General features: G+C 36.7%; 3 protein-coding genes across 3 annotated transcripts in view; 1 reads left to right on the top strand and 2 right to left on the bottom strand.

Annotated features, from left to right (window-relative positions):
- The window catches only part of FoxK (forkhead box K), a 51,603-nt gene extending 35,025 nt beyond the window's left edge, over positions 1-16,578 (bottom strand). The window contains exon 1 of the mRNA XM_073076205.1: positions 15,476-16,578. Coding sequence (XP_072932306.1) covers positions 15,476-15,840 — 365 coding nt within the window. The 5' untranslated portion in view covers positions 15,841-16,578. The remainder of the gene's footprint in view (positions 1-15,475) is intronic.
- A 350-nt stretch (positions 16,579-16,928) lies between these two features.
- Positions 16,929-22,390, top strand: LOC140744561 (GSK3B-interacting protein). Its single transcript, XM_073076203.1, has 2 exons — positions 16,929-17,117; positions 20,774-22,390. The coding sequence occupies exon 2, from the start codon at positions 20,781-20,783 to the stop codon at positions 21,138-21,140; it is 360 nt and encodes a 119-aa protein (XP_072932304.1). The 5' UTR covers positions 16,929-17,117; positions 20,774-20,780; the 3' UTR covers positions 21,141-22,390.
- Dnah3 (dynein heavy chain 3, axonemal) overlaps positions 17,576-24,233 on the bottom strand; it is a 49,990-nt gene continuing 43,332 nt past the window's right edge. Inside the window, exons 68-71 of the mRNA XM_073076204.1 lie at positions 23,508-23,702; positions 23,095-23,303; positions 19,469-19,679; positions 17,576-18,048 (exon numbers count right to left, since the gene is read on the bottom strand). Of these exons, the coding sequence (XP_072932305.1) occupies positions 17,752-18,048; positions 19,469-19,679; positions 23,095-23,303; positions 23,508-23,702 (912 nt within the window). The 3' untranslated portion in view covers positions 17,576-17,751. The remainder of the gene's footprint in view (positions 18,049-19,468; positions 19,680-23,094; positions 23,304-23,507; positions 23,703-24,233) is intronic.

Here is a 24,233-nt window from a genome sequence, read left to right as displayed (position 1 = left end):
ATGGACTAATTTATCGGATGGCCAATGTTTACCTATCAAAGATCTTAATTTCACAATTTCTAGTAGCCAGAAATGTCATATGACACTCTTTGGTTGATAATACATTGGATAGATTGTTTATTGATAACGGGCATCAATAGGCACTCATAAATAAGTTTAATATTTCATCATGACTATATTAGTTTTATTTTCATCACTAAAACAAAACACAATATAAAAACGATTAGCAATTATCTTCGTGTAGTATGAATTGGAAAATTTCTAAAAGGATCCGCGTAAAAAATACTTCACAAGAAAAAAATTATATTTTTTAAAAGCATTCTAATAGACAATATAAATCAGTCAAAAGAGATACAGGTGTATGAAGCGTAAACATTGGCAATACGATCCCAAACGTATTTACCGCAGAGAAGACGTGATAAATGTACCGACAAGATAAAATAGCATGTCATGTATTGAAGCGTCTCATCCGCGTTATTCCATCGATCATCGACCCTTTAGCAACAATAGTCTATATACAGGGTTTTAAAAATAACTTTTATTAAATTTCTCTGAATATTTATAAGGGCTATGTTTTTGAATGGCTTTTTCATGTTTACGCAATACGTAACATCGTCGAATCAATGAATTAGTTCGAAAACTAGTTTTGTACATCATATTTCAACAGAAACCTTTTAGTTCGCGCAATGAAATAAAAATACATTCCTATATAACCATTTCAACATAAAGTAAATCTTATAGTCGCATAGAAAATGCAAAACGACGCAAAATATCTGCCTTGAGTTGATATATAAATACGTTTTCTGAATTTGTGATTCAAGTGATGATCTAAATAAATAAACATGAACGACGAACAAACTCCTTTAATAGACCTGACTCATTAAAGCTGCTAAATCATCCGTAAGACCGTGTTGATACACGAGACGATAAAACGGTTTTAGACACAAAATGTATCTTTGTTGTACACATGTTTAATGAGAAACAAAGCCGTTGATATGCGTTACATTTCACGATATAATGTTGGGAGAAAATTTAATTTAAAACAGTGCAAAGAAGCTTGTAGGATATTTAATTATCAAAGTTACAAATGGATGTGCATTAATTACGAAGGAGAATTACGTTATAGAAGCGGACTCAACGGCATAAACGGCCGCACTGGAATGAAAGCTACATATCGATTCGCGTAAACTACAGGGTCGCTCACAACAGATTAAATTTTAATAAAAGAAAGTACTGCGAGAGTAAAGAAAGGCTACTGCTGAAATATTTACACTTGTAAGACTTGTAAAGTGAGAAATTCTATGGAGAATTTCTTTAGGCGAGACAAAGGGCGATCCGAGGACAAAAATACATATAGAGACATTCCTTTGTGAGTGGGACCCTTTGTAAACAAACCATGCAGTGGCGTGCGTTACAGAAATAGGTCGTTGCGCATCGCACGCGACGCCGACAAACGGACGCGTCGTATTTTTGGCAATGCAAGTGTTGCCAGTCGGCTGGATGGACAAAAAATAGTGCCGGTGGCAATTCAGCTTGTAACTAACCATACAGAAACATTTATACTGGCGACAGCAAATAAACTTTAAAATAGACGCGAAACGATTTTATAATCCGACATGTTGCAAGTTTTTCTACGTTTTCGAAACAGACTATGAAATACTAATTGTTTACTAAGAAAATTATAAAATATCTATCTAAGAGACGAACAACAAATTGAGCTAAACAAACGTAATTGCTTATTCTTTTGATAAACCGCATGGACATATCCGACAAAAAATATGTAACCTAGACACAAGGCACTCAACTTCAACGTATTGCACGAACTAATCGATAACTGTAATGATAACAGAGAGCTTTTCAAATTTCCCCACGGGTAATTACGATTGCTTGAAGCGTTAATAAAGCAAAGACCGGCTGATAAAATCTCAGTCAAAGATCATGTGAAAATGGGCCGTTATCGAAGAGCAGAGCAAACAGCGGAGTTTATCAGCTGGCAGAAGATTAGGTCGCACCAGATGTGGGTCACGATAATAGCTAATTCACATCACATCAGCACCTGGATTGTTTTCATAAGCCTCTTACGCAAACTTATGAGTTAACGTAAGGATAAAATTGAAGCCATACTTGACCAAAAATACTCGTCGAATGGAGTTCACGGAAATGAAACTACCTAGATAAAAGTTTTTGTTTGTCATGCTTGCTAGTTATAAAAATTCAGCCAATTATTCAGCGTTGTGATTTTATCATTTTTATACCACTGGAGTAGTCAGGAGTGTCAAAGCACTAATAGTGTCACCATAATATTCATAAGAACTATTTTGGAAAGCCGCAATGCAATAATATTATGACAACTACTTAAATAAACACCGTATCGTGTACGATATATGTATGTTTAACGTTTAGACGTCGGCAAACCTCATTGAACTGCTGTTCCCGACGCATTTGATATTTGATCGAGATATACTTGTACAAATATAGATTATGGTACATTATATTATAGTAAATCGTTCTAAATGCACCAATACCTACAATTGTGATAAATAACGTATTTCATTAAGGATACATAAAATAGTAACACATATTTATAGAAATATTAATAATATTTTCTAAGACATCATCAATAACTATTTATTATAAGTTGATCCAACCTGTCGTTATCAGTAGAATAACTGGAGATAAAACGATATTACATAATAGACAGAAATAATACGACAAACTCAACTCTATCTACACAGTAAAATTGGCAATTTGGAGACAAAATCTAAGAAAAAGCGCTGCAAAACGTTTCAAAGACATTAAAATCGTCGGAGCGATTAAATTTGCCTTAAACTGCATCCGTTCGAGCGAGAAATTCAGCGTCGACTATATTACACGGGAGTCCATGTCGTCCCGGCATGCGGCCAGGAATGCCGATCCGCATCTCGCTATACGGCCAGACGGTACCAACAGCCCAGCCATATACAGAACGCTCGCCAGAGCATCCTTTGCGAATGTTGTAATCGAACATGGGACGCTGGGAATGCGATTTATGCTGATTAGATTCGACTTAATAGCTTTTATGATTAGACTTCAACTGTGTAATGAAAATCGCAATTATTGTTGCACGCGCGTAGGATCCTACGTTAAAAAAATCATTCAATGCTTCTTTTTTATCGGACAAATGGATTTTAGCTTTTAGATAAATTCAATAACTGGTTTGCTTCAACGACCTTGCAGATAAGATCATCAAACGTCACAACTTAACGATATTATGACATAGATCCATCGATCTAACTTTTAATTCATAACGCGACATCAATCGAGCATCAGGAGTAGTGTCGCTGCCAAAATTATTTCGACCGAAAGGCGTGACGTGGCTTACGTCGGGGCCAAATTGATTTGGTCTGTGGCACGATAAAAGATTTTATCAACGCGATAGGCACAGATGCTGGGCTAAGCTATAACCGTGGCGGCTAACATCCGATAAGAGACGCCTACGCGAGGAAAACATAATACGTCGCAAATATTTACCCCATATGCCCCTGCTACGGGAATGTCGGCTGAATTTGTTCAAGATAGAGATGATATTGAAGTGGATAAGCACGGTCACTTGGTACTAACCTTTATGGAGGGCCGCGGGCGTGCGTTCGAGCACATAGACGACATTCTACCGGTCAACTCGGTGCATCGCACTCGCTATGCCGTTTATACTGAGATTCGTGTATCGTCGAGGAATTTCACGAAGCCGTTTAATTTAAATTTAACATTACGTCATAACACTGAACGGAACATTGCTGTAAAAGCATTGAACTTATGGCTGTTGTTAAAGTCTTTTTCCTGGAGTAATATATTTAACTGTCCTATTTAAGTGTGTCCCAAGCACAAAAGTAGACAATATATAATATTATTTATACTCATTTTTATAACCTTCGATAAAAGGGGTTTCTCTTTCACTTGATGCCCCACGTGGCGTATAAGTTCTATACCGGTCTGACACGCAGAGGTTTTCTGGTTGAATCCCCGGCCAGGCAATACATGTAGGTGTACCTACACTTTCAGATATGTTGAGATTCTAGGTGTTTGCATATCTTTGTGTGCGTTCATAGAATATACGACACAGGGACTCTTAGTGAGGGTTTATTTACGAAAATCGTTATTAATTTAATTACTTAAAATTAGTGTGATATCAAAATCGTCAAAGCTTAACGCATGCACGTACTAAAACAAGCTGTTCATATAGAAACCAAACTATAAATATACTCAATGCTATCGTTAATCTGACAAAAGATTAGATTAGTCGGCACACAACAAACCGATGAAATACGTTCGGCGTGTTTACGAAAGGGATTGAATTCAATTTCAAAGACAAACAGGGGCTGGAATTGGAACAGGAAATAGGAAACATGTCCCAATACTATGAATATTGTTTACTAACAATATTCATCATTAATGTAAGGTAATTGGAGTATTAAATAAGCATTAGAACATCGTTGGTATAACAATAAAGGAAATTAACCGTTTCACTTCTAACTACGCTATACTGTTACTTAAAACCAAACTCGCCATAGAAATAGTGGAATCGAGCCAGCCCTATTTTCTATCCGTCAGTAAAACGAACATCGTTGCCCCAATTTATTTACATCCGCAATCGAATGTTACGTAATTTTTATTTCTATACATCCCACACACGACAAGGTCTAGTTTGTCCTAAAATAACGCGGAATACAAGCGAAAATCTCGAAACGACAGGTGCCTGAGCGCTCGTAAAATATTATCAAAGACTTGTAGGTCGCCAAACTTGTTGCCGGCGATAAACAGAGCGCGCCAACACAAAACACACCTAAACACAGAGAAATAGAATCCGGATCGATCCGTCCGACCGTTTCAACCATTCAGCACTTATTAACCTTCGGAACGGAGACGATAAAAACGCGGCACCGCCGTCAAAACAAATAGGATCGGTGCGTCAAAATAAACTGCGCCCCGCTAATTGGTCGGTCGAAATGATTAGAATTACGAAACTACATTAATGAAAGCATCATTCGGCTATCAATTCAAATAACACTGATATTGATTCGCGAATTCCAACTCCCAATTCAGACGTCGCGAAGCGTTTTGATTTTTCAATCAATATTCAGTCTCAAGTTACTCTTGTCTGGCTGAATCGTCCTTCGTCTTTTCTTTGGATAAGAAATCCAATTATATCACTATGGACTTGCTAAGAAAAAACGACTAAACCGAAGGACACTGCGGTCATGATAACGACTGACGAAAAAGATGATCGTACGCTTATTGATGACATTTATATTCAAAGTGTAATTAAACTATTAATTAACTAAAAGATTTAGGTCTGACAGGTGTTAGAAATCATAGCGTATGAGTAATATCACCTGCAATTTTAGTAGAGTCGAGTAGCACGCACTTGTTCGACAACGCTGCAATATCGTTGCGCAATTTAAACCGTTGCGAGTGCACACGACTAACGAACACACGGATCAATAGATGGAGGGAACATGCTGACATTTCTGCATTCATTCTCAAATAGATAACGCGGCAACTGAGAACATATTACATATAGATTACGAAAATTCAATTACGGAAATGGAAATAATTGAGATGGATCGTATGATTTCAGACATGGCTTCAGTGATTACGCGACTCGCTGTAAAATAAACATGTATCACATTGAAAAATTGTTTTTCCAATTAAATTAACACCACCAATACAATTTCACAACAAAATATTTAAAAGGTAGTAGTAAAACTCCAAATCTAATGTAAGTATAGGCCGCTTTGGAACAGTTCCAAGAACTTTAATTAGTGAGGATCTTGCATTTACTGCTATTGTAAGATTAATTTTTAATACTTAAAACATTATGCGCCCATAAACACAAGTACTACATAAACGTAAGTACCACAGACACTTAAAAATTTATACTATTTCATAAATTCTATTTCTCCATCCAACAATATAATGTGAATCTTTTATACTTTTAGATATTATACGCCCTTTGTCACATAGTAGCTGTAACGTTCCACATTGTTAATATTGAAGTAAGTCACACAATCTTTTTCATTAAGACACACGAATGTGACACGATGTATCTCAACGTAGGTCTATAAATTTATTGTATTTCGGCAATAGACCTACCGACTATATAATTGAAACGCTGCGTTATCGAACGCAACACACGTACGTGTGTTTCAGTGTTACATAACGTGACGCAGGCGCACAAACAAGCCATTCGTCACAGCGGCCATGTAAACAGTAAACACGCACCTTGCACGCCCTGGACCTACATAGGTCATTGCACATTGACATCTGGTAACATATTGAGTCTAGTCAGCGTTTGGTTTAGTACAAGTTAACCAATGGTCCATGGGTAATTGAAGGTTTGCAGCGGCACTAGAAGTAGTCCACGAAGTTTTAAATCAAAAAAATAGGAGGAACTTTTCTTTTTCGCAGATTTCTTGGTGGTGCATCGCAAGACAAAAATGTGTTGATGTAGTAGGTATGACGAAAAGGATAAGAGCTCTTGGTCTAGAACAATATGGGAAAACACACTCTTGTCAAACAATGCGACTCTCAATGTTCTTTCTTAAATTCATATCGTCTAAAACCTCAATAAGCTTGGAGTATACCACATTACTCCAATGTACATAGATGGAGAACCACCGTGTATATAAAGGAATAAAACAGACTGTTCTAATACATACATTTATTGCGTTACAACTTAGTCACCTTATCATATTTATGATTGATTTCATAAGGACCACACTCCTTAAACGGGTTGTTTATAGACATTGTAGCAACGGCTATAAACAGCTAATATAAGAGTCAATTCTAGAAAATCTACAGCTCTTGGGAAATAAAATCAAAACCGCGGCACATACAACGGATTCATTACATTAGTAGCATAATAATGAGAAAACTTCCATCATTTCACGCAAACGAGTGAGTCACTTGCACGAGAGGCAAAACAACTTTCGTTTTCAAAGAATGCACCTGAGACGCATACATCCTATTGGAGCAATGACTCATTGGAAAGATCTTAGTTCCGGCACGAGACGTGCAGCGTGCTGGAAGTAGACCCGGCTTTTTGCTGTATCGTACGACATGAAGTTGGTATAGCTCTTCGTGAATCAACTGCAATATGTATCCCCAAATACTTGCGCCTTATATTTCATGAAGATAGTGTGTGCTGATTTAAATGAAATGAATATGATTTATTTTAAATTAATCCATAAGAAAAACGATAAAATGATAAATAAGATAAAATGAAAAAAAAAGAAAAAATGATGAATCGATAATGTAGCTCAGACAGAATTTCTGTCCTTCTTGGGGAGGAATTTAACATCGAGTAGTTACATGATGAATTCACAAAAACGAATTACCACACCATTTTCTTCTTATCACCCTGTTCATAAAATTGTCTACTTTACTAAATATTACGATATATTGACTCCTCTAGAGTAGTAATTAATATTAAGTAAATTGTCGACTTCAAGAACTTGGTTTCGGTTACACTGCGATTTATAAGCTGCTGCTTTTAAGAATATTACGTGATGATAATAATGTAGTAGTAGTACCATTTACCTATTATATTTCGACAATAGGGATACAGAGGTCAAAACCGCACATCCCTGTATGTTTGTCAGTTAACGAGCAATCAAGAGGAAAGTCGCGCGGAGAACAACAAGCAAGAGACAAGCATCACGTGCACACGGTCGCATGCATGCGTGCACACACAAATATCGCACAAGGCCGAGCGGGCCCGCGCCCCAGATCGTGTATGACACACATACTAGACCACTTACATGGCGCCTGTCTACCTAACCGCTCTTTAGTTAACTTTATCTTGGTCTAAACTCACTGATAACAACGATTTCAACTGAACTTGTAGTTCTTGCTAATATTGCACAATGCTAACAATATTCACTATCGACTCACCCTATTGCTGGGCTTAAGTATGTTTAGAATGAGGGCTTAGTTAGGTCTTAGTCCGCCTCATCGACCAAATAAGAATATGTATATACTTTCTATACCATTGAAACCTTTTAAAAATATTCTCGGATCGGATGTGTCACCGTTAAATTTTATATGCACATAACTTTGAATAGTAATCATGTTTAGGATTCGAACCCTGAACACCCAACATGACTGGACAAAATTCATACAACTGAGCTATCAGTTATCGCACAATACTACGTTGTATTAATACTGACACATTTTATTAGAATGATGTATTACGTTCTATTGACATAGTTAGATGATAAGACGGTCCTTGAGAACAACCTAGTCAATTGGTAAGCGTTAGTAAGTACATTCTCACATTGGGGTCAATTTTTAATATAAAAGCTAATTTTAGACATAGAATCTATGATCGCATATTTTATGATAAGAATCGATTACAATAAAATAAACTAATTAGGTATTTGCTTCTACGTGATGTTCAAACAAGAATCATTTTAAGAAACGTCCAGAGCGGTGTTCGAAATAAATAATTTATAGGATACATAATGATTATTCAAATATAATCCATTGAAATCTTGATTTTAATGATTAACATTCAAAACCAGCTACGACAAGTTTAAATGTGATCCTTATTATAATTTGTAGGCGGAGGAAGGACACGGGCACCCAAACCGGGATATCCTGTACTTAGGGACCTGCGATCGTGCGATCACTACGCACCGGAACCGGAACAGGAATTCGGAACCCACGAAAACCGTAATCTCGTCCGATATTTCGGAAATTGCCTACTCCAAAAGATTCAAACTTTCCTTACTATTACAAAGCAATGACAGTGCCGGCGACGGTGCCACTGCAGTCGAGACGCAAAGATCTGTACTGAGTCTTCAATTAACGCGTACATATAATAAAATGGTACATAATATATAGGTGGTAGCATCAATGCACAGATAGTACAACACCGACATCGAAAAACTTGCTTACGGAATTTACTTCCACTAGACCACCATAAGTTTATAATTCATATGTATGCATAAAATACAATTGTCGAGCTATCTACGCGTACTAATCTTAACTACACTTTTCCTACTACTACAATATTACTACTACACTACTATTAATATCACAAGCATAGTAAGATTTTACAAAGTAAACATAACTTAAGCATGTACAATACCTAGGTACATTTCCACGAGAAAACAGACACCGCCGAGTAAATAATCAATATCAAATAACAATGAAAAGATGCTGCATTATTTTCCGTCGATACAAAACGAAAACAACTCATCAAGTCACAAGGATTCCCTTGTACTTTAGATAGCGATTTTAGTATCTAGCCGTAAGATTCATTTTTCATTAGTAAAATTATAATACTTAATGCCTTTTAGGCATCGCCGAATAGGACGAGCGGAGGCCCCTAATTCGATTAAAATTAAAAATTATATCAACCAACATTGTTGTAAAGTTCAACTATTACCGATAAAATAAGAATGTAGGTAGCAAAACGTGAAAAATACAGGCCTTTCCAAATTGGAATATTTTTCTCTTTTGTGGAGGCCCTTTTCTTGTGGAGGCCCCGAGACAGAAGCCCCGCCTGCTATCCCCTAAATCCGGTCCTGCTTTCAAGTTTAGTGCTTTTTATAATTACTGTAGACTAGAGCAACGGTTCAACGACCCGTGATAACACTATCATATCACGATGTTTACAATAATCAAAACAACAATATGCAAAGCGACTTGTATTTAAAACGTTTAAACATTGTATTTAATAGTCATAAATTATAGAGGTTAATAATTAAATAATGTCGAATGAAAACAATAATAATTCATTACGATAAGTGCCTTTTGCTTTATTGACATCGAAATTATACAGAAATTGTTTTTCTGTTCATGTTTAATGTATGCTATCTATCTGCATGCCTAGAATGATGTTGAGATATTATAAAAAGCTATAAAATAAATTGCTGGAATATTTAACCGGTACATAATTGAGCGCAATCCCTATGTGTTCACTTTTTCTATGGGAAAAGTTTATCTTTTTCAGGGATATTCTGTAACAATACTCTTGCACAGAAGCTAAGCCGGTCTACATAACAAATGGATTCTAATCGATGTCGGCTACTTTACCCGAACTACAATTTTTGAAAGAAACCTTTGTGGTTCGAATCCAAAGGCACCACCGGCACGCTAATCTAGTGCCCAGGTCTTTAAACCAGTATAAAACAACAGCCTTCAACACAGCTCTTGTAAAGCAGTAGGTACGTGCATCGTACCTTCAGTCGATCCCTGAGGTTACTATAACCTTTGAAATAATTTGCTGTTAAATTTAAAAAAAAAATGACGGCACCACATAAAACATTTAAATTATATATACTTCTAGTTCTATGTAGTACAGATAGGAATGCAGATATTTATAACATAAAAATAATATTATTCTTAATCTCCAAAAGTGAACCATATAATCACCACGTGGTTTACACGCCTCAAATATAATAATACCATGTGAAGTCACCTATCTACACGGATAAAGTCTATGATACAATAATTATTGTGTACTAATCGAACCAAAGATTATTGACTTGAAGAAACAAATTTATTAAATTTAGCATCGGAGCACCCACTTAGTATCAAGGGGTCTATGCTACCCATGGACTTATGTATCTAAACAATTTTTTGTATAGTGCGGACACCAACCATTATTAGGGCATTATCACAATCACGATTTCAAAGCGACCCAACAAGTACACAACGAATTACATCAGCTTTCGAAATGTAGTCATGTACATGTTTTTTTTAAAAGTCATCCCACTATTATCGCGCATGTGAAAAACCCCTTACAATTAGTAGTTGATATCGAGTTGTCAACCTCAATCCATACGTCGCCGGCCGCCACGCCTCGGCTACGTGCGCGGGCGTCACGTATGACGTCATCGAAGGACGAACGACGTGCACTGCGACGAGAATGTAATCACCGCGTTTTGCTTGTACTTAATTTTTAGTCGCAATATCCGAAGTTGATCTAAGATGCTTATCGCTGAGTATGAGTGTTTGTTGATTATATGAGTGTTTGTTGATTATACTAGTCGAAGAGCTATACAAAAGTAGAGTTAGTATTCTATTAAAATTTCAAGTGATATTGAAGTTACAACCGAGCTTGAAGTTCACCCGATAATAAATAGACCCTGTTGCTTAAGTATAATCAATAATTAACCTGAAATAAAATTGAAGTCCTCCCTGAGCTTTACTACAAAAGTATTGCAACTCTGGAGAATTAAATTAAAATGTTAGGTAAAGTGTAAAAGGAATAGAGCTTTTCCTTCGATCAGGAGAAATATAATATAAATAAAATTCTCATGTCACAATGTTAGCACTGTACAAATATCCTTATACATAGATCCTTATACTGTGATCCTTATACTGTGTGGTTTAGATACTTATAATGTGATGTTAGTTGCCGTACTTCTCTGAAACGGCTTTACTGATTTTCACCAAATATTATATGCTTATTCAGTAAGTCTGAGAATCGGCTACTATCTATTTTTCATACTCCTAAGTGATAAGGGTTGTTCACCCTTAACATTATTTTATTTATATGGCAACACAACGTTTGCCGGGTCAGCTAGTATAATATAAAATGTTTATTTTGTACAGACCTGCCCCCTTAGGTACAGAATTACAGATCAGTCAGTTCTCAGTCAGTTACAATATTTTTCCGTAAAGATCCTTCAAGAAACTTAGTAGGTTTATTTCTTTTCTACTGGTGGACTGATGACCTGAAGATAGTGAAAACCGCCGGATACAGTTCGCTTCGGACCCACCGAAGTGGAGGAGGTTAGGGGGAGCCTTTTTTCCTAGCCTCGCTTTTTTCTTCTAGCTTGTTTCCTATATACAAACAATACTTTACACCAGAAACATTTCATCATACAAGAAATTTCTATGCTAATTAAAACTTATCTTGTTGATAAATAAAAACCAATATCTAGGTCATTATGCACTGTCACCATATGCTAAACATAACAAGATAATAAAAAGATAAGAATCTAAGAAAATAGCTGCAATAAAAATTTTAACACCAAAAATAATGTTTAAAATTCAAGCATTATTATAACACTAAAGTAGCAATGCAGACATGCAGACCATCTGATGGTAAATGGTTACCACCTTGGACATCCTTAAAAAAACTTTTGAAGGTGATAGAAACCTTTGTGGTTCGACTCCGGTGGGACCACCGCCACACCTATTTCTGCCTAATAACAGCAGTGTCTGGCGCTGCTGTGTTCCATTTTGAAGGGTGTGGTAAGGGTGACACACTTTTCCGAGGCATTCCAGCTTAGTCCTCAAGGGTAGCGGCGCATCTGTGGCGACTTTAGGTAGAATGATCTAATCCTATCTGGGGTTGATTACAGATGTCTATGGGCGGCAGTAGCCACTTACCATCAGGTGGACTGCATGCCTGCACTATATTATACTACTACTACTATATTATAAAAAAAAACTCCATATCGAACAGGAGTTATACCAGAATCCGGTCATAGTGTTACCAGTCCTCAAGACTATGAAAGTCATATCATATGTAAGTCAGCCAGCACCCCTCCCCTTCCATTGAAAAAGAGAACTTATTCACACCAGATCTGTGTGACCGCAGTACCCAGCTCAGTTGAAATATATTGGGTTTAATCACCTTTCCTTATTTTAATGGGTATATTTTTCTGTATTCACATATGTAACAACAATTTCATATATTTATGAATTAGTATAAAAGACATAAGTACCATTTAAAATGTTAGAACTGAAAAGTTTAAAGTCGCTAACTTCTCTTCTTGCATTGTAATGCATGCTATACTTCCATTATTAATAATCCCTGTATTTCAAATTTAAATAATATAATTGAAATGCAACATTCAAAGGTAATCCCTACAGCTCCACTTCAAAATCAAATTCACCGCACCTACTTCAGCCTAATAAGATCAGTTTAAAGTGTTCTTGTGGTCTATTACGAAAGGAAGACAAAAGCTCGGGGTTTTGACTTTAGCATTGATATCAGATGTCCATAGGTGGCAGTGACCACCACCTACCACTATCTGAACTGCCTGTTTGTTTGTTAACTCAATTTCAAAAAACAAAATCCCATCAACATCCCCATAGAAAATTAATTTCTGAAATTGGAAACCCTAATTCTCCAGAACGCGGCCGCATCGACACATAAACAAACAAATGTATAAATCTTTCATGCACATACTATGTACATTGTACGTGTTTATAGTGTGTACCTATACATTTCTCGCTATTGCATCACCCGGCATACCGCGACGTTTGTTTTGGCAGCGCTTATCACTCGCAGATTACGGCTGGCCACTCGCCGTTGCCATTGGCTTCGCGTGTTTGGACGTTTACAAACAAAATTATCTTACGGAGCCGCAGTGCGTTCTGTAAACGTAAATATTTAACGCGGTTCCGCGAGGAGAACGAAGGGCGGCGATACGTTATGTTTTGAACGGAGCTTTATTTATAGGAGCTACCATTGATGTCGTCAACCTAATTAATCGTAGAAGAACTAACACCTACATGAATATTAATTATCGTGTGGGCAAACCAGCTAGAGTAGAATAAGAAATATGCTGGTATCAATTTCATTTTATTTTTATATCTTCCATATTCGTATTCATTGTTATCAAACAATAAAATATCAAATTAAAAGATAATTACAATGTAACAGATTACATAACATTAATTGTTTAGTCCATCATCAACACAATGTGTCTAGTCGCAAAATTTCCACAAATCTTTAGTGGTTGTGTAAAATTTACACTCTGATTAATAACTCATTAGGTAACAATCTCCAAATCTTACTGTCTTTTGCATGTTAAAAAACCTTCTGTTTAGCGACCAGCTATAGTGGTCAGAGGCAGCAAGTTAGTGAAATGATTATGTCATTTATATTTGTGTATTACAAATGACAGTTTACACCATAAATGGCACAACCAAACAGTTCTATACGCATTATTATGAACAAGTGTGTGAACTTATTACAGTTTAGAGAATTGGACTCCGATTGGCTCAACAAAAGAGCTGAATAAAGAGCTATATAATCAATAATATTTAAAGTTGTAGTTTTATATAAGGTTTAATTAACTGAAACAATATCAGAAAGTATGCCCTGCATTAAGGCAGAACAGTTACATTGTTAGTTAAGCCATTATGTATGCTTAACACATAAACTCATTATTATTGTTTACGACCAACCAAGATGCTGATTAAAGAGCTAACGCTCCTCTTGCCCTGTGTAATTTATAGTCATTAAAATGACAATGTAAAAGTATAGGTGATAACGTTTTATTTATAAATGGGCACACAAAACATTTTTAAGTATTTATGTGTTTGTATTATTGCACACTTACAATACAACCTATCATATAACTACCTTTAGAACCAAAACACAGTTCCACTGCCATTATAAAGCAGAGACGACAGGTGTGTCAGCATTCTCTTTGCAATGTTTTATAACATTGTTACTGTCCCTGTTTAAACAAAAATCTAAACTTAACTAAGCTAAAATTAACTAAGTAAAAGCTAATCGAAAATATTGAGCTAAAACAAATTTTATTTTTGGCTTTCCGAAAGCTCCTAAACATCGCCAGCTTGATAACAGGAAAAATCAAATAATACTGTTATGCACAGCTCTGATACTAAGCAAAACTACTGTTTTGAACAGATCTTGATATTAGTATGTTCAGCATACACAGGTTGTCTAGAAACATTTATTTTGTGTATATAAAAGTATAATCAGTTCCAAGTATAATTGATTCCATGATAAATTTCAATAAACCACAGTACTTACAAAGTCAAATAAGAGATTGTTCTCAGAAAAATTGCATCATATCCTCGGCAAGGTTTAACCATTTTCCCCGTGAGTCATTGCTCGATGATGCAAAACAATGATAGTCAAAATGTGAAAATGTTATCTGTGTTTTGAGAAGCAACCAATATATAACATGTACCAAGCAATTTGGTTATGAAATGTGGTAATGCAAAATACAATTTAAAAGCTCTGCATTTACTTTTGATTTTTTATTTTTAAATAAATATTTTTTATATCAATTTTTGTTCATTAATACAGGAAAGGACAAATATTTAGTAGAATTACTGATACACTCAAGCATATCCGACACATCTACTGCCACAGATAATAAATATTGTTTGTTTTTGTTGTTCAGTGATTAATTCATGTCTGACATTTATTATATTATAATATATTCTGGATTTTTTTTATCTATCCTATTTTAAGATTATATTTGAACATATTTATAATATTTAATTAACCATGCAGTCTAATGTAAAAAAAATATCCATTGTATTCAGCAAAATCTAACTATCCAAATAAAGTACAATGAAACCATATGAATCAATAAAGATATTTGTACACAATAGCTTTTGACTGGAAAGGTTATAAAAAACAGGTGGGTAGATATAAACAAATGCGTTTTGTTTACAAACAACGCACGCGGATATAAGGGGGCGCACTCACCTCTTGGGCAGCAGCATCGCCGCCGAGCCCTTGCGCTGGAACACGCCATCCACCAGCACGCCATTCTTGCTGTTGCACGTGAGGTAGAACTCCGGGTGGTCGTACAGCAACTCGAGATGCCGTCGCGAGATGAAGCTCGAATGCCCCATGTTAACGTCAACCATCCCCCGGCTCGAGTTCCTTCCGATCACCACCTTCTTCTGCCGGATCATGTACTCGAAATCGCGGCCATCGAGCCGCGCGATCGCGGTCGGTGCCGGCTCCTGCGCCCATTGCACCTTCGACGGCGAAGGCGGCGCCGACTTGAGCGACAGGAGCGCCCATGCGTCGCTCTCCGTGCTCCGCGAGAACTGAGTCTGTGCCATCTCGGCGCGCGTACCGATATCACCAGAGTCCACACGCGGGCCCCGCGCCTCCGCCGCAATAGCACATCACAACGAGTCTGTCCCGCGACCCGGATATCCGGAACCTGCCGAATCCGTGTCCGCTCTACGATTTGAGGTTACTGACGGGACGCACATGCGCAAAGTTTCGACTTGTGCGGTAAACAAGAATTATATAAATCACACCACCACGTGATAAAACTGTATACATATATCTAAGTCCGGAAGCGCGGATCGATACTATTTGATGTCCCGATGCGTTCCTTGATAGAAATATTAACTTTTCGGATGTTGCACAACAAATTTTTCGCAATTGGACCGAAATTAGACACTAAAGTAAACACGAGGCGAGAACAAAAATAACCAAAAACGTCAGTTCGGCATACGCAGTTTACAAGTTCGATGCGCCATCTGTGCTACACAACAAAAAGCAACAATAATGCCCGACTCCGTTTCACGCAACCGTTGTGCACGATTCTTATCAGACTAAACTACAGGCTTTATTATGGATGTACTATCCCAGTAACAATATATACAAAAATAAAAGTAGTGAGTAGATTCTGAATAATGTATAACAAAAATGTGGTTATTATACGTGTAATTCATTGTTTATAGTATTTTAAAAATATTAAGTGCCACAAAAATCTGTACTTATAATGAAACGCAAAATGTAAACAAAGATTTTTCTTTCTTGTACAAACCGACGTTTTGTTACCTAAAATTTAATGGTTTTTGAATAATGCTTAAAATAAAAAGCTTAGAAAAAACAAGTCAGCAATAAAAGTACGAGGTTTGTTTATTGTATTACTTGGAATACAGATCTAGTTTAGTAATATTTAGTTGGATATACATGTCAAATGAAGTAATTTTTAAAATATTAAATGTTAAAGCACACATAACATAATATTATTTATTGTGTAAGTATAATGTACTATTATTTGTTTATTTAAAATAAACAGGCAGAAAATCAAAACATTACAAAAAAATCACAAAATACTAGCATCCACGTATAATGAAAGTCAAAGACAACCATAGTTGTAATGACGTCATTATTTTTTTTGTCAAATCAGACAAAGACAAGGCGCATAGACGTTTCAGTTGGATTTGTCAGTTTGTCAAAGTAATGCCAGTTATATGTTTATTTTCGGCTTTTTGCCCTGGATTTATGAAATTATAAATTATTGGTTTCTATACTTTTCTAAGCATTACAGATATTGTAACTTGGTCACTGTCTACTAACTCACATTAGTACTTGTCAGGTAAGCCTTTTTTAATTATTTATAGAACGCGCCGATATTCAAAAACTTATATTTAGACTAGCTTAATGATTTTCATGTGAGATTTTTTGGATGCCATTAAAATACATACTAATCCCAGTTAGTTTACAGAATAGAATATTGTATACCTACTGCAGTACAAGACAAATTAATAGCAGTATTCCAGTTTTAACAGGAGAGTCCTAAAGTGAGTTTGATGAATTAGGAAGCAAGGGAGGGAGTAATAAATAAAAGTCAAGGATGTATTTAATTTAAGTAAATGTTTCTTGTAGATTTCTTCATGTCTTATTCGGATTTATCTTGTGCATATTTAGAGCTAACATCCTATTCAACAAGTCAAATTTAAAAACCATAATTTATCATCCCTATCATTTTTTGTATAGTCTTGTATATTCTGTTTCTAATCTTAATTTAATTATCTAAAAATAAAATCCACATGTATTTATCAATTTTTATTGTTATTTTAGGAATATAAATAATTGAATAGACTAGGAACATATCACAGTTATGCCATAAGACATTTAACTTTCAAGAGCAATAGAATAAAGATAAACACATTAATTATTTATTAAATCAGCTTCAATATAAACTTCATTAAATTACCAACTATCATCCACTAATCATCAAGCTGGGTGAGGCTGGCCACACCCCTGTTGATCCAGTGCTTCTGTGGTACATCTGACAACAGGGTAATGTACATAACAAAGTTGCTGGAATGTCCTGTTGTTGCCAGCACTCCCTTCCGCTCGCTGGTTTTGTAAATAGGGCAGAAGTAGCAGGGTGGGGGGTGGAAGTTGGCTATGAGCGCTGGCTGGAACCAGATGATGGGGATGGTGTCAAACAGGATTTTGGGGTAGGATTCATCTAACTGCATCGTCTCTCTGTTCCATCTTGCTCCCTCTAGAAACAGACCCTGTGAATCGAAAGTTTTAAAACAATGTGAATATAATGAGACTTTCTCCAAGTTGTATAACTTTGGATCAAATTAAACCATGTTTCTTTCCTAATTTTTTTATTTCTTGTATAACATCAAATAAACTTTTTCCATGCATAAGTTTCTGGTCCTTTGCTGGACATAGTTCTCTTAATTGGTGTTGTTATGTTGTGATTAAATGTGACACAGCCATAGTCTTATTACTTTTAGGCCTTTATAAGTCGTTTGGAGCGGCGACATATTTGTGATTAAGCTTTGTGTTCCCTGTTCTACTTGATGTTTCAGATGTCAATAGGCAATAGTTGAATTAAGTAGTATAAGAAATAAATGTTTTATTTTATGGAATGGAAAATAACTGAAATAGAGTGGAAAAATACCAAAGTTGTGTCAAAATGTAATCCAATACCTACCTTACCTCCGTTTCTATGAAATGAAAGCTTAAAAAACATAAATTCATATATGCAAGAATAACAAGCATGCACATTATACAATCATGTTTGGCAATGGGAAAATGTAGCTCAATACAATGCATCGCTGTAGGGACAATTGACATGTGCTGAATATAAACCACGCTACAAAAACGACAGGAAAAAACAGCAAGAATGTTCCATGAAGAACATTTTTCTTATATTGTTGTGATTACATTGAACCTATGATTTTTGGGTCAATATTCTCTGGGTTCTACACAATTATGTGATGAAGACTATTCACTTGTAAAATCATTCATTTACATGCGAAAACTTGAAAAGGTCTAAAGTAATGCTATTCCTATATCGAGAGTATTCGAGAGCTTTTTTTTATTTTGGTATAGATTTATTGGCATCTAACTTAAGAATAACTGATATATGTACTTCAACCAAAAAAAATTGTAAAGTGCAAAAAGAAAAAACATGCAATTTTTTTTCGAAAATAATTCCTCACAACATGCCCAGGTTTTTGTGACTCACCCAAACAAATACACTGTGCTCTTGTCCCTGGTTATCCAACTGATGAGATTGCTGCTTGCACAGATGTCAATTGTATTTAAACACACATTTAAACTGATACATTAACACAGATATTTTACATAGATATAACACAAGAACAAGGACAGCCATGTCTTGTGACCATAAATATAAAATTCCTTCCATTTCGGAAAAAATATAGCAAATCAATCTCCAAGTTAGCAATGCATCCATGATCACATTCCATTGTGATTAGCGAAATAGTGTGCCCATGGGCTATAGTTCACACCTATTGTTTGGTGGACCCAGTTCATTTTTTAACAGACTTCAAAAAAGCAGGAGGTTATAACTCATGGATATTGAGTTTAGCACTAAGTTAACAAAAAAGTTTGGTAGGTCCTTGTATTTTGCCTTCGTATATGCTATAGATGATTATTGAAATATCTTGCTCTCACCTTACAATAAACCCCGAAGACGGGCTCCTCCTCGCACTCCGCCTCCATGCTTGTGATGGTGAACTCGAAGTGCACCTGGTCTATCGGTATCTTGTTGTGTCGCGAGTAGTTCTGCAGCACGCCCGTGAGGAACGACTGCGTGAAGTAGAAGCCCGATATCCAGAACACTATCGGTGGGCCCTCGTCTATCCAGTCTTGGAGGAATTTTAGCCTGGGAATATGAAATAATCCGTCAGAGAACAAACAAAATTCTCATCCTGAGAATCCCCTATTTGCTAAAAAATATATGTTTATTTTTAACACGCTTTTATTAGCTTGATCTGTATGTATGTATTACTATGTATGTAACGGAATCCATGAACTCTATTTTTTACCCACATTGAACCGTCAGATTAATTTAAAATTTTGAACAATTATCACGAGCCGAAAACAATACACGATTTTAATAATTTTATTCAATTATTCTCATCAGGGTCGTCAGGAATCAGGATTAAAGCTTTTACTTGTGCGATTTTACCGTGGTTTTTAGTCTTATGAACTATAATTATATTCAATCATTTAAAAAAAATACGCGATATTAACTGATCGTACTTGTATGACGGAATTATGGACGCAGATAAATTCTATACAAGTTTCTACAACCTTCTACGTCAATATCATACAATAAAGTTGTCCTAATTCGGTAATAGAAAACTAGAAATACGCATGATAAAAAAGTCACACTCAAAGCCCATCACAGATTTATTGCCGGTATCGATTTCACCGTTACATATTTCATGCAGACGCGTATAAGTGTGCTGGAAATGGGTTATCGATCAATCGCTGGAAACTGTTCAACGTATTTACATAGTAGTCTGCAGCTTAAAGAGTGACAGATGTGTTTGCTTGTATTTTGAAGTAAATACTTCGTTACACTATCAAATAAGGTAATATCATCCACGCATACTATGACTTATATTTCGACTTTTAACACGCGGTTTTGCCCCAAACGGTATATAAACGAGTATGACAGCCATTAAGTTCGAAAATTTGATTATTCCAAATTCATCCAAAGCTCCCATTAGTAAGATAATTTCGAGGTCATACGACAGCGAACCGAAGACATGACGAAGTGATTCCAAAATATATATGAACACTGTCGAAGTCATACGATTCAAAAGATTTCAAAGATCTATAATTGTTTAAATATATAGCACTGTTCAAATCATAGATATGTCGAAAAAATTCTATGGTTTAAACGTTGAGTTTGCCCGTACATGTTGTACTTCATAGACATGAAAACGAATAATTTATTTTCTTTTCTAGGTACATAATGTCAAACGAACTAGTCCTGGACGAGGAGACGTGGCCGGTGGAAGCGGAAGCGGCCATCAACGACATCAGGAAGCACGTGAACGCTGCAAGTGTGTCGCCCAAACTGCGCAGCTCCAACCAGCGCATCTATATCAACCTCACCACGCTCGAGAACTCCGAGTACTGCATCGAGATGTCCGCGGCCGGTTTCAGGGTCGTCGGTAGGAAGTACGACGATACTAGCTTGGCCACAATAGAGAACATGAACTATGAGACGCCCTACGCGCTACTCAACAGCATCAGCCAGAAGTACCGCGAGTCCTTCGGTGGAGAACTCATGAACAAGCTGCTGGATCTGGCCAAGAAGTCCGAAGGTTGATCGACGAGCGTCACGCGAAGAGGAACACCGTAGAATCCAGTTCTACTTTAGCTTTCGCTTCACTATAGACACTCGAATACCTTCTAGGCTTCCGTTCATAATTGGTGAAATGTCGAAATTGAATTTCCATACCTTGATATGGATTAATCTTTACTAAATTGTACTGGAGTTTTTCTATCTTGATATGTCTTAGATTTACCGAATTTTGTACATTGTTACAGTTATTTTAATGACACGAAGGCGCTAAATAGGTCACTAACTGTTTTTTCTTTCAATAGCTTACTATTAATATTAAGATTGTGAGTAGTTTGGGATATTTTTGGAGCATGTGTCAAAGCCATAATATTGTTAAGTAAGTGTAAGAATGCTGAAGAGCTTAAACAACCTGTAAGTATCCCCGAATTATTATTTAAGAACGTGTAATTGTTTATAATGGTATAAGTGCTGGTTTTAAACATTATATCAATATGTGTACTAAAAACCAAGTCATGATTGAAATTTAAGCTCCTAAGTTTAATTATAAGAATGCCTTTATCAAATGTTATAAGGCATATGATGTCACCTTTTCATTGTTTAAATTTTTTTATAGTCTATCAAATTGAAATCATCTCCAAAAATATCGCCAAATTGTTTAAAGATCTATTTCCACTATAGTGTCAGTAAGTCGGCATCTGATGGGTTGAATTTTAGTAAGTTAATTTGTATCAGCTCATTTAAAATGAACGAAATGAGCCTAAATTTTATATTTTGTCCAAATATTGAAACGAGGGCATCGCAATATAGTGGCTGGGGGCAAAATGCAAAAAGGGGACATAAAATGCATCCTTGCTAAAATTTAAAAAAATCCTTACTCAATAATTAAGATCACATTTTTTAGGGGCCAGTTGAAATAATACTCTAAGTTTCGAAATTGGGTTCTTATGCTACCAAGAAAAAAGACGATAAAGCTTTTAATCAAAAGAGTCAGTTATGCCCGTTAAATTAAAGATTAGATTCTCCAAAAAAATGATCTGCTATATGTAACATATAACCGAAAAAGTTGTAATGCAACACTTACTGACGCAATAGTAGTATGGACACTAAAGATCTGTTTTAATGAGGTTTTTAGTCACTATTGTGCAATATAAGCTTATACACTGCACTGATCAGTACAACAACAGACTGAGTACAAACAATTATAGGTTTTAGATCGTATACAAATGGGCGTTAGCTGATGTGTTGTGATAGTAAACTTTATTAATTTATATGTATACTGTTGTTTTATTTCTTCAACACGCAAATGACATTGTTTGGGAGTATCCGGAAGTACAATCCATTTCTCGAAGCCATTCAAGATATTTTCGACCTCGCTGTATCTTGGTTGTGGATGATGCTGAATTTTTATTAGCCAAAAGGGAATATCACAAGCAGTGATAGCCTAGTGGTTAAGAAACTCGGCCTCTCGATCGAGGGGTCCGAGGTTCAAATCCCAGGCATGCACCTCTGATTTTTCAAAGTTATGTGCGTATTAGAAATTAATTATCACTTGCTAAACGGTGAAGGAAAACATCGTGAGGAAACCGGCATACCTGAGAAATTTACAAAAAATAATCTCAAAGGTATGGCCTAATCCTTCTCATTATGAGAGGAGACCCGTGGCCAGCAGTGGGACAGTAATGGGTTGATGATGAAAAGAAGAAAAACAAAAGGGCTTAATATAACTAGGTTACATTATATAATTCGCAAATTACATTTACGGTTTTGCTGTGCTTTTCATTGTATGAAAATTTTCAGAACTCTAATGAACGTAAAGATAATATTTTTGAAAAATGAAATGTAATATAATGGATGAAAACTGGTTATATGATGAATAGTACTTCCCACAACTAAATATTATAGTTGTTATATTGATCTTAGCTCATTTTGGAAAGTCTTCCTGAAAACTGCTCAAAGACACAGCTAAATCTAAACTTACCTTCCGAGAAAGTCCGCCACATATGACCCGAGCGGCTTCATTGAGGGGTATGACTTGGACATCCAGACGCCGGGCACGATGCCCTTGACGAAGGCGTTGTTGCACTCCTCCAGCTCGGCGCTCATGATGGCCAGCCCCTGCGCCGCCAGGTGCACGCCGTGCAGTGTGCGCGACACCACCGCCAGCAGGCGGTTGTAGCGGATCAGCTCCTGGACACCGACACAAAGCACGATGCGTCGACAAATTTGAGCGGAAATTTGATGCGTGCGCTTGATAAGTTTACGTTAACATACGGAACGAGTTTATGATAAACTGAAAACTTAAATGATTTTTCAAAAATTATAAATACTGGTTGTTGCAGTGCGACTACGCCTATTAAAGTAGAGAAAGTGAGAGAGACAACGTAGCCCCACCTGCTTGAGCACGGTGTTCATGCTGTTGTAGTACTGCACGGGGTACTTGACGGAGACGTCGTACACGTCGTAGGGGCGGGGCAGGCGCGCCATCATGTCGCGCGTGAGCTCCACCACGCCGCCCGCCTCGCCGCCCTCCGCGCCGCCGCCGCCCGCCACTATCGACGTCTGCGTCAGCAGGCACCCGAACAGCAGCTGCGAGGAACAGCCTTCGGTCATATAAGTCTCCTCGAGACTAAGGGCAGCGACATCCTTCCTTCATCAGCAACACACACAGAATAACACCCGAAAACGTCTAATTGCGCCTTAATTTTTTTTTATAATATGGGAGTAGCAGACGAGCATGCAGTCCACTTCATGGTAAGTGGCTACTGCCGCCCATGGACATCTGTAATGAATCCCAGATAGAATTAAATATTCCTACCTGAGATCGGCCACAGATGCGCCGCTACACCTGAGGACAAAGCTGGAACGCCTCGTAAAAGTATGTCTCCCTTGCCACATTCTTCAAACCAGAAAACAGCAGCCCTTAGTGCTGCTGTTATAAGGCAGAAATAGGCGTGGCGGTGGTGCCGCCGGAGTCGAATCACAAAGGGTTCTACCACCTTCAAAATACAAGCCTTCTCGAGACTAAGGGACAGCGACATCCCTCTTTCATATATCGTTCAGCAAGTCACACAGAATTACACCCGAAAACGTCTAATTGCTCTTTAAATGCAACGAGAA

This window comes from Epargyreus clarus, unplaced genomic scaffold (genome assembly GCF_041222505.1).
Source record: "Epargyreus clarus isolate Ecla_fem2 unplaced genomic scaffold, WU_Ecla_fem_2.2 ptg000008l, whole genome shotgun sequence".
Classification (NCBI taxonomy): Eukaryota; Metazoa; Arthropoda; class Insecta; order Lepidoptera; family Hesperiidae; genus Epargyreus; species Epargyreus clarus.
The sequence above is the reverse complement of the archived record's forward strand: the minus strand, read 5'-3'. Positions and strand labels throughout refer to the sequence as shown.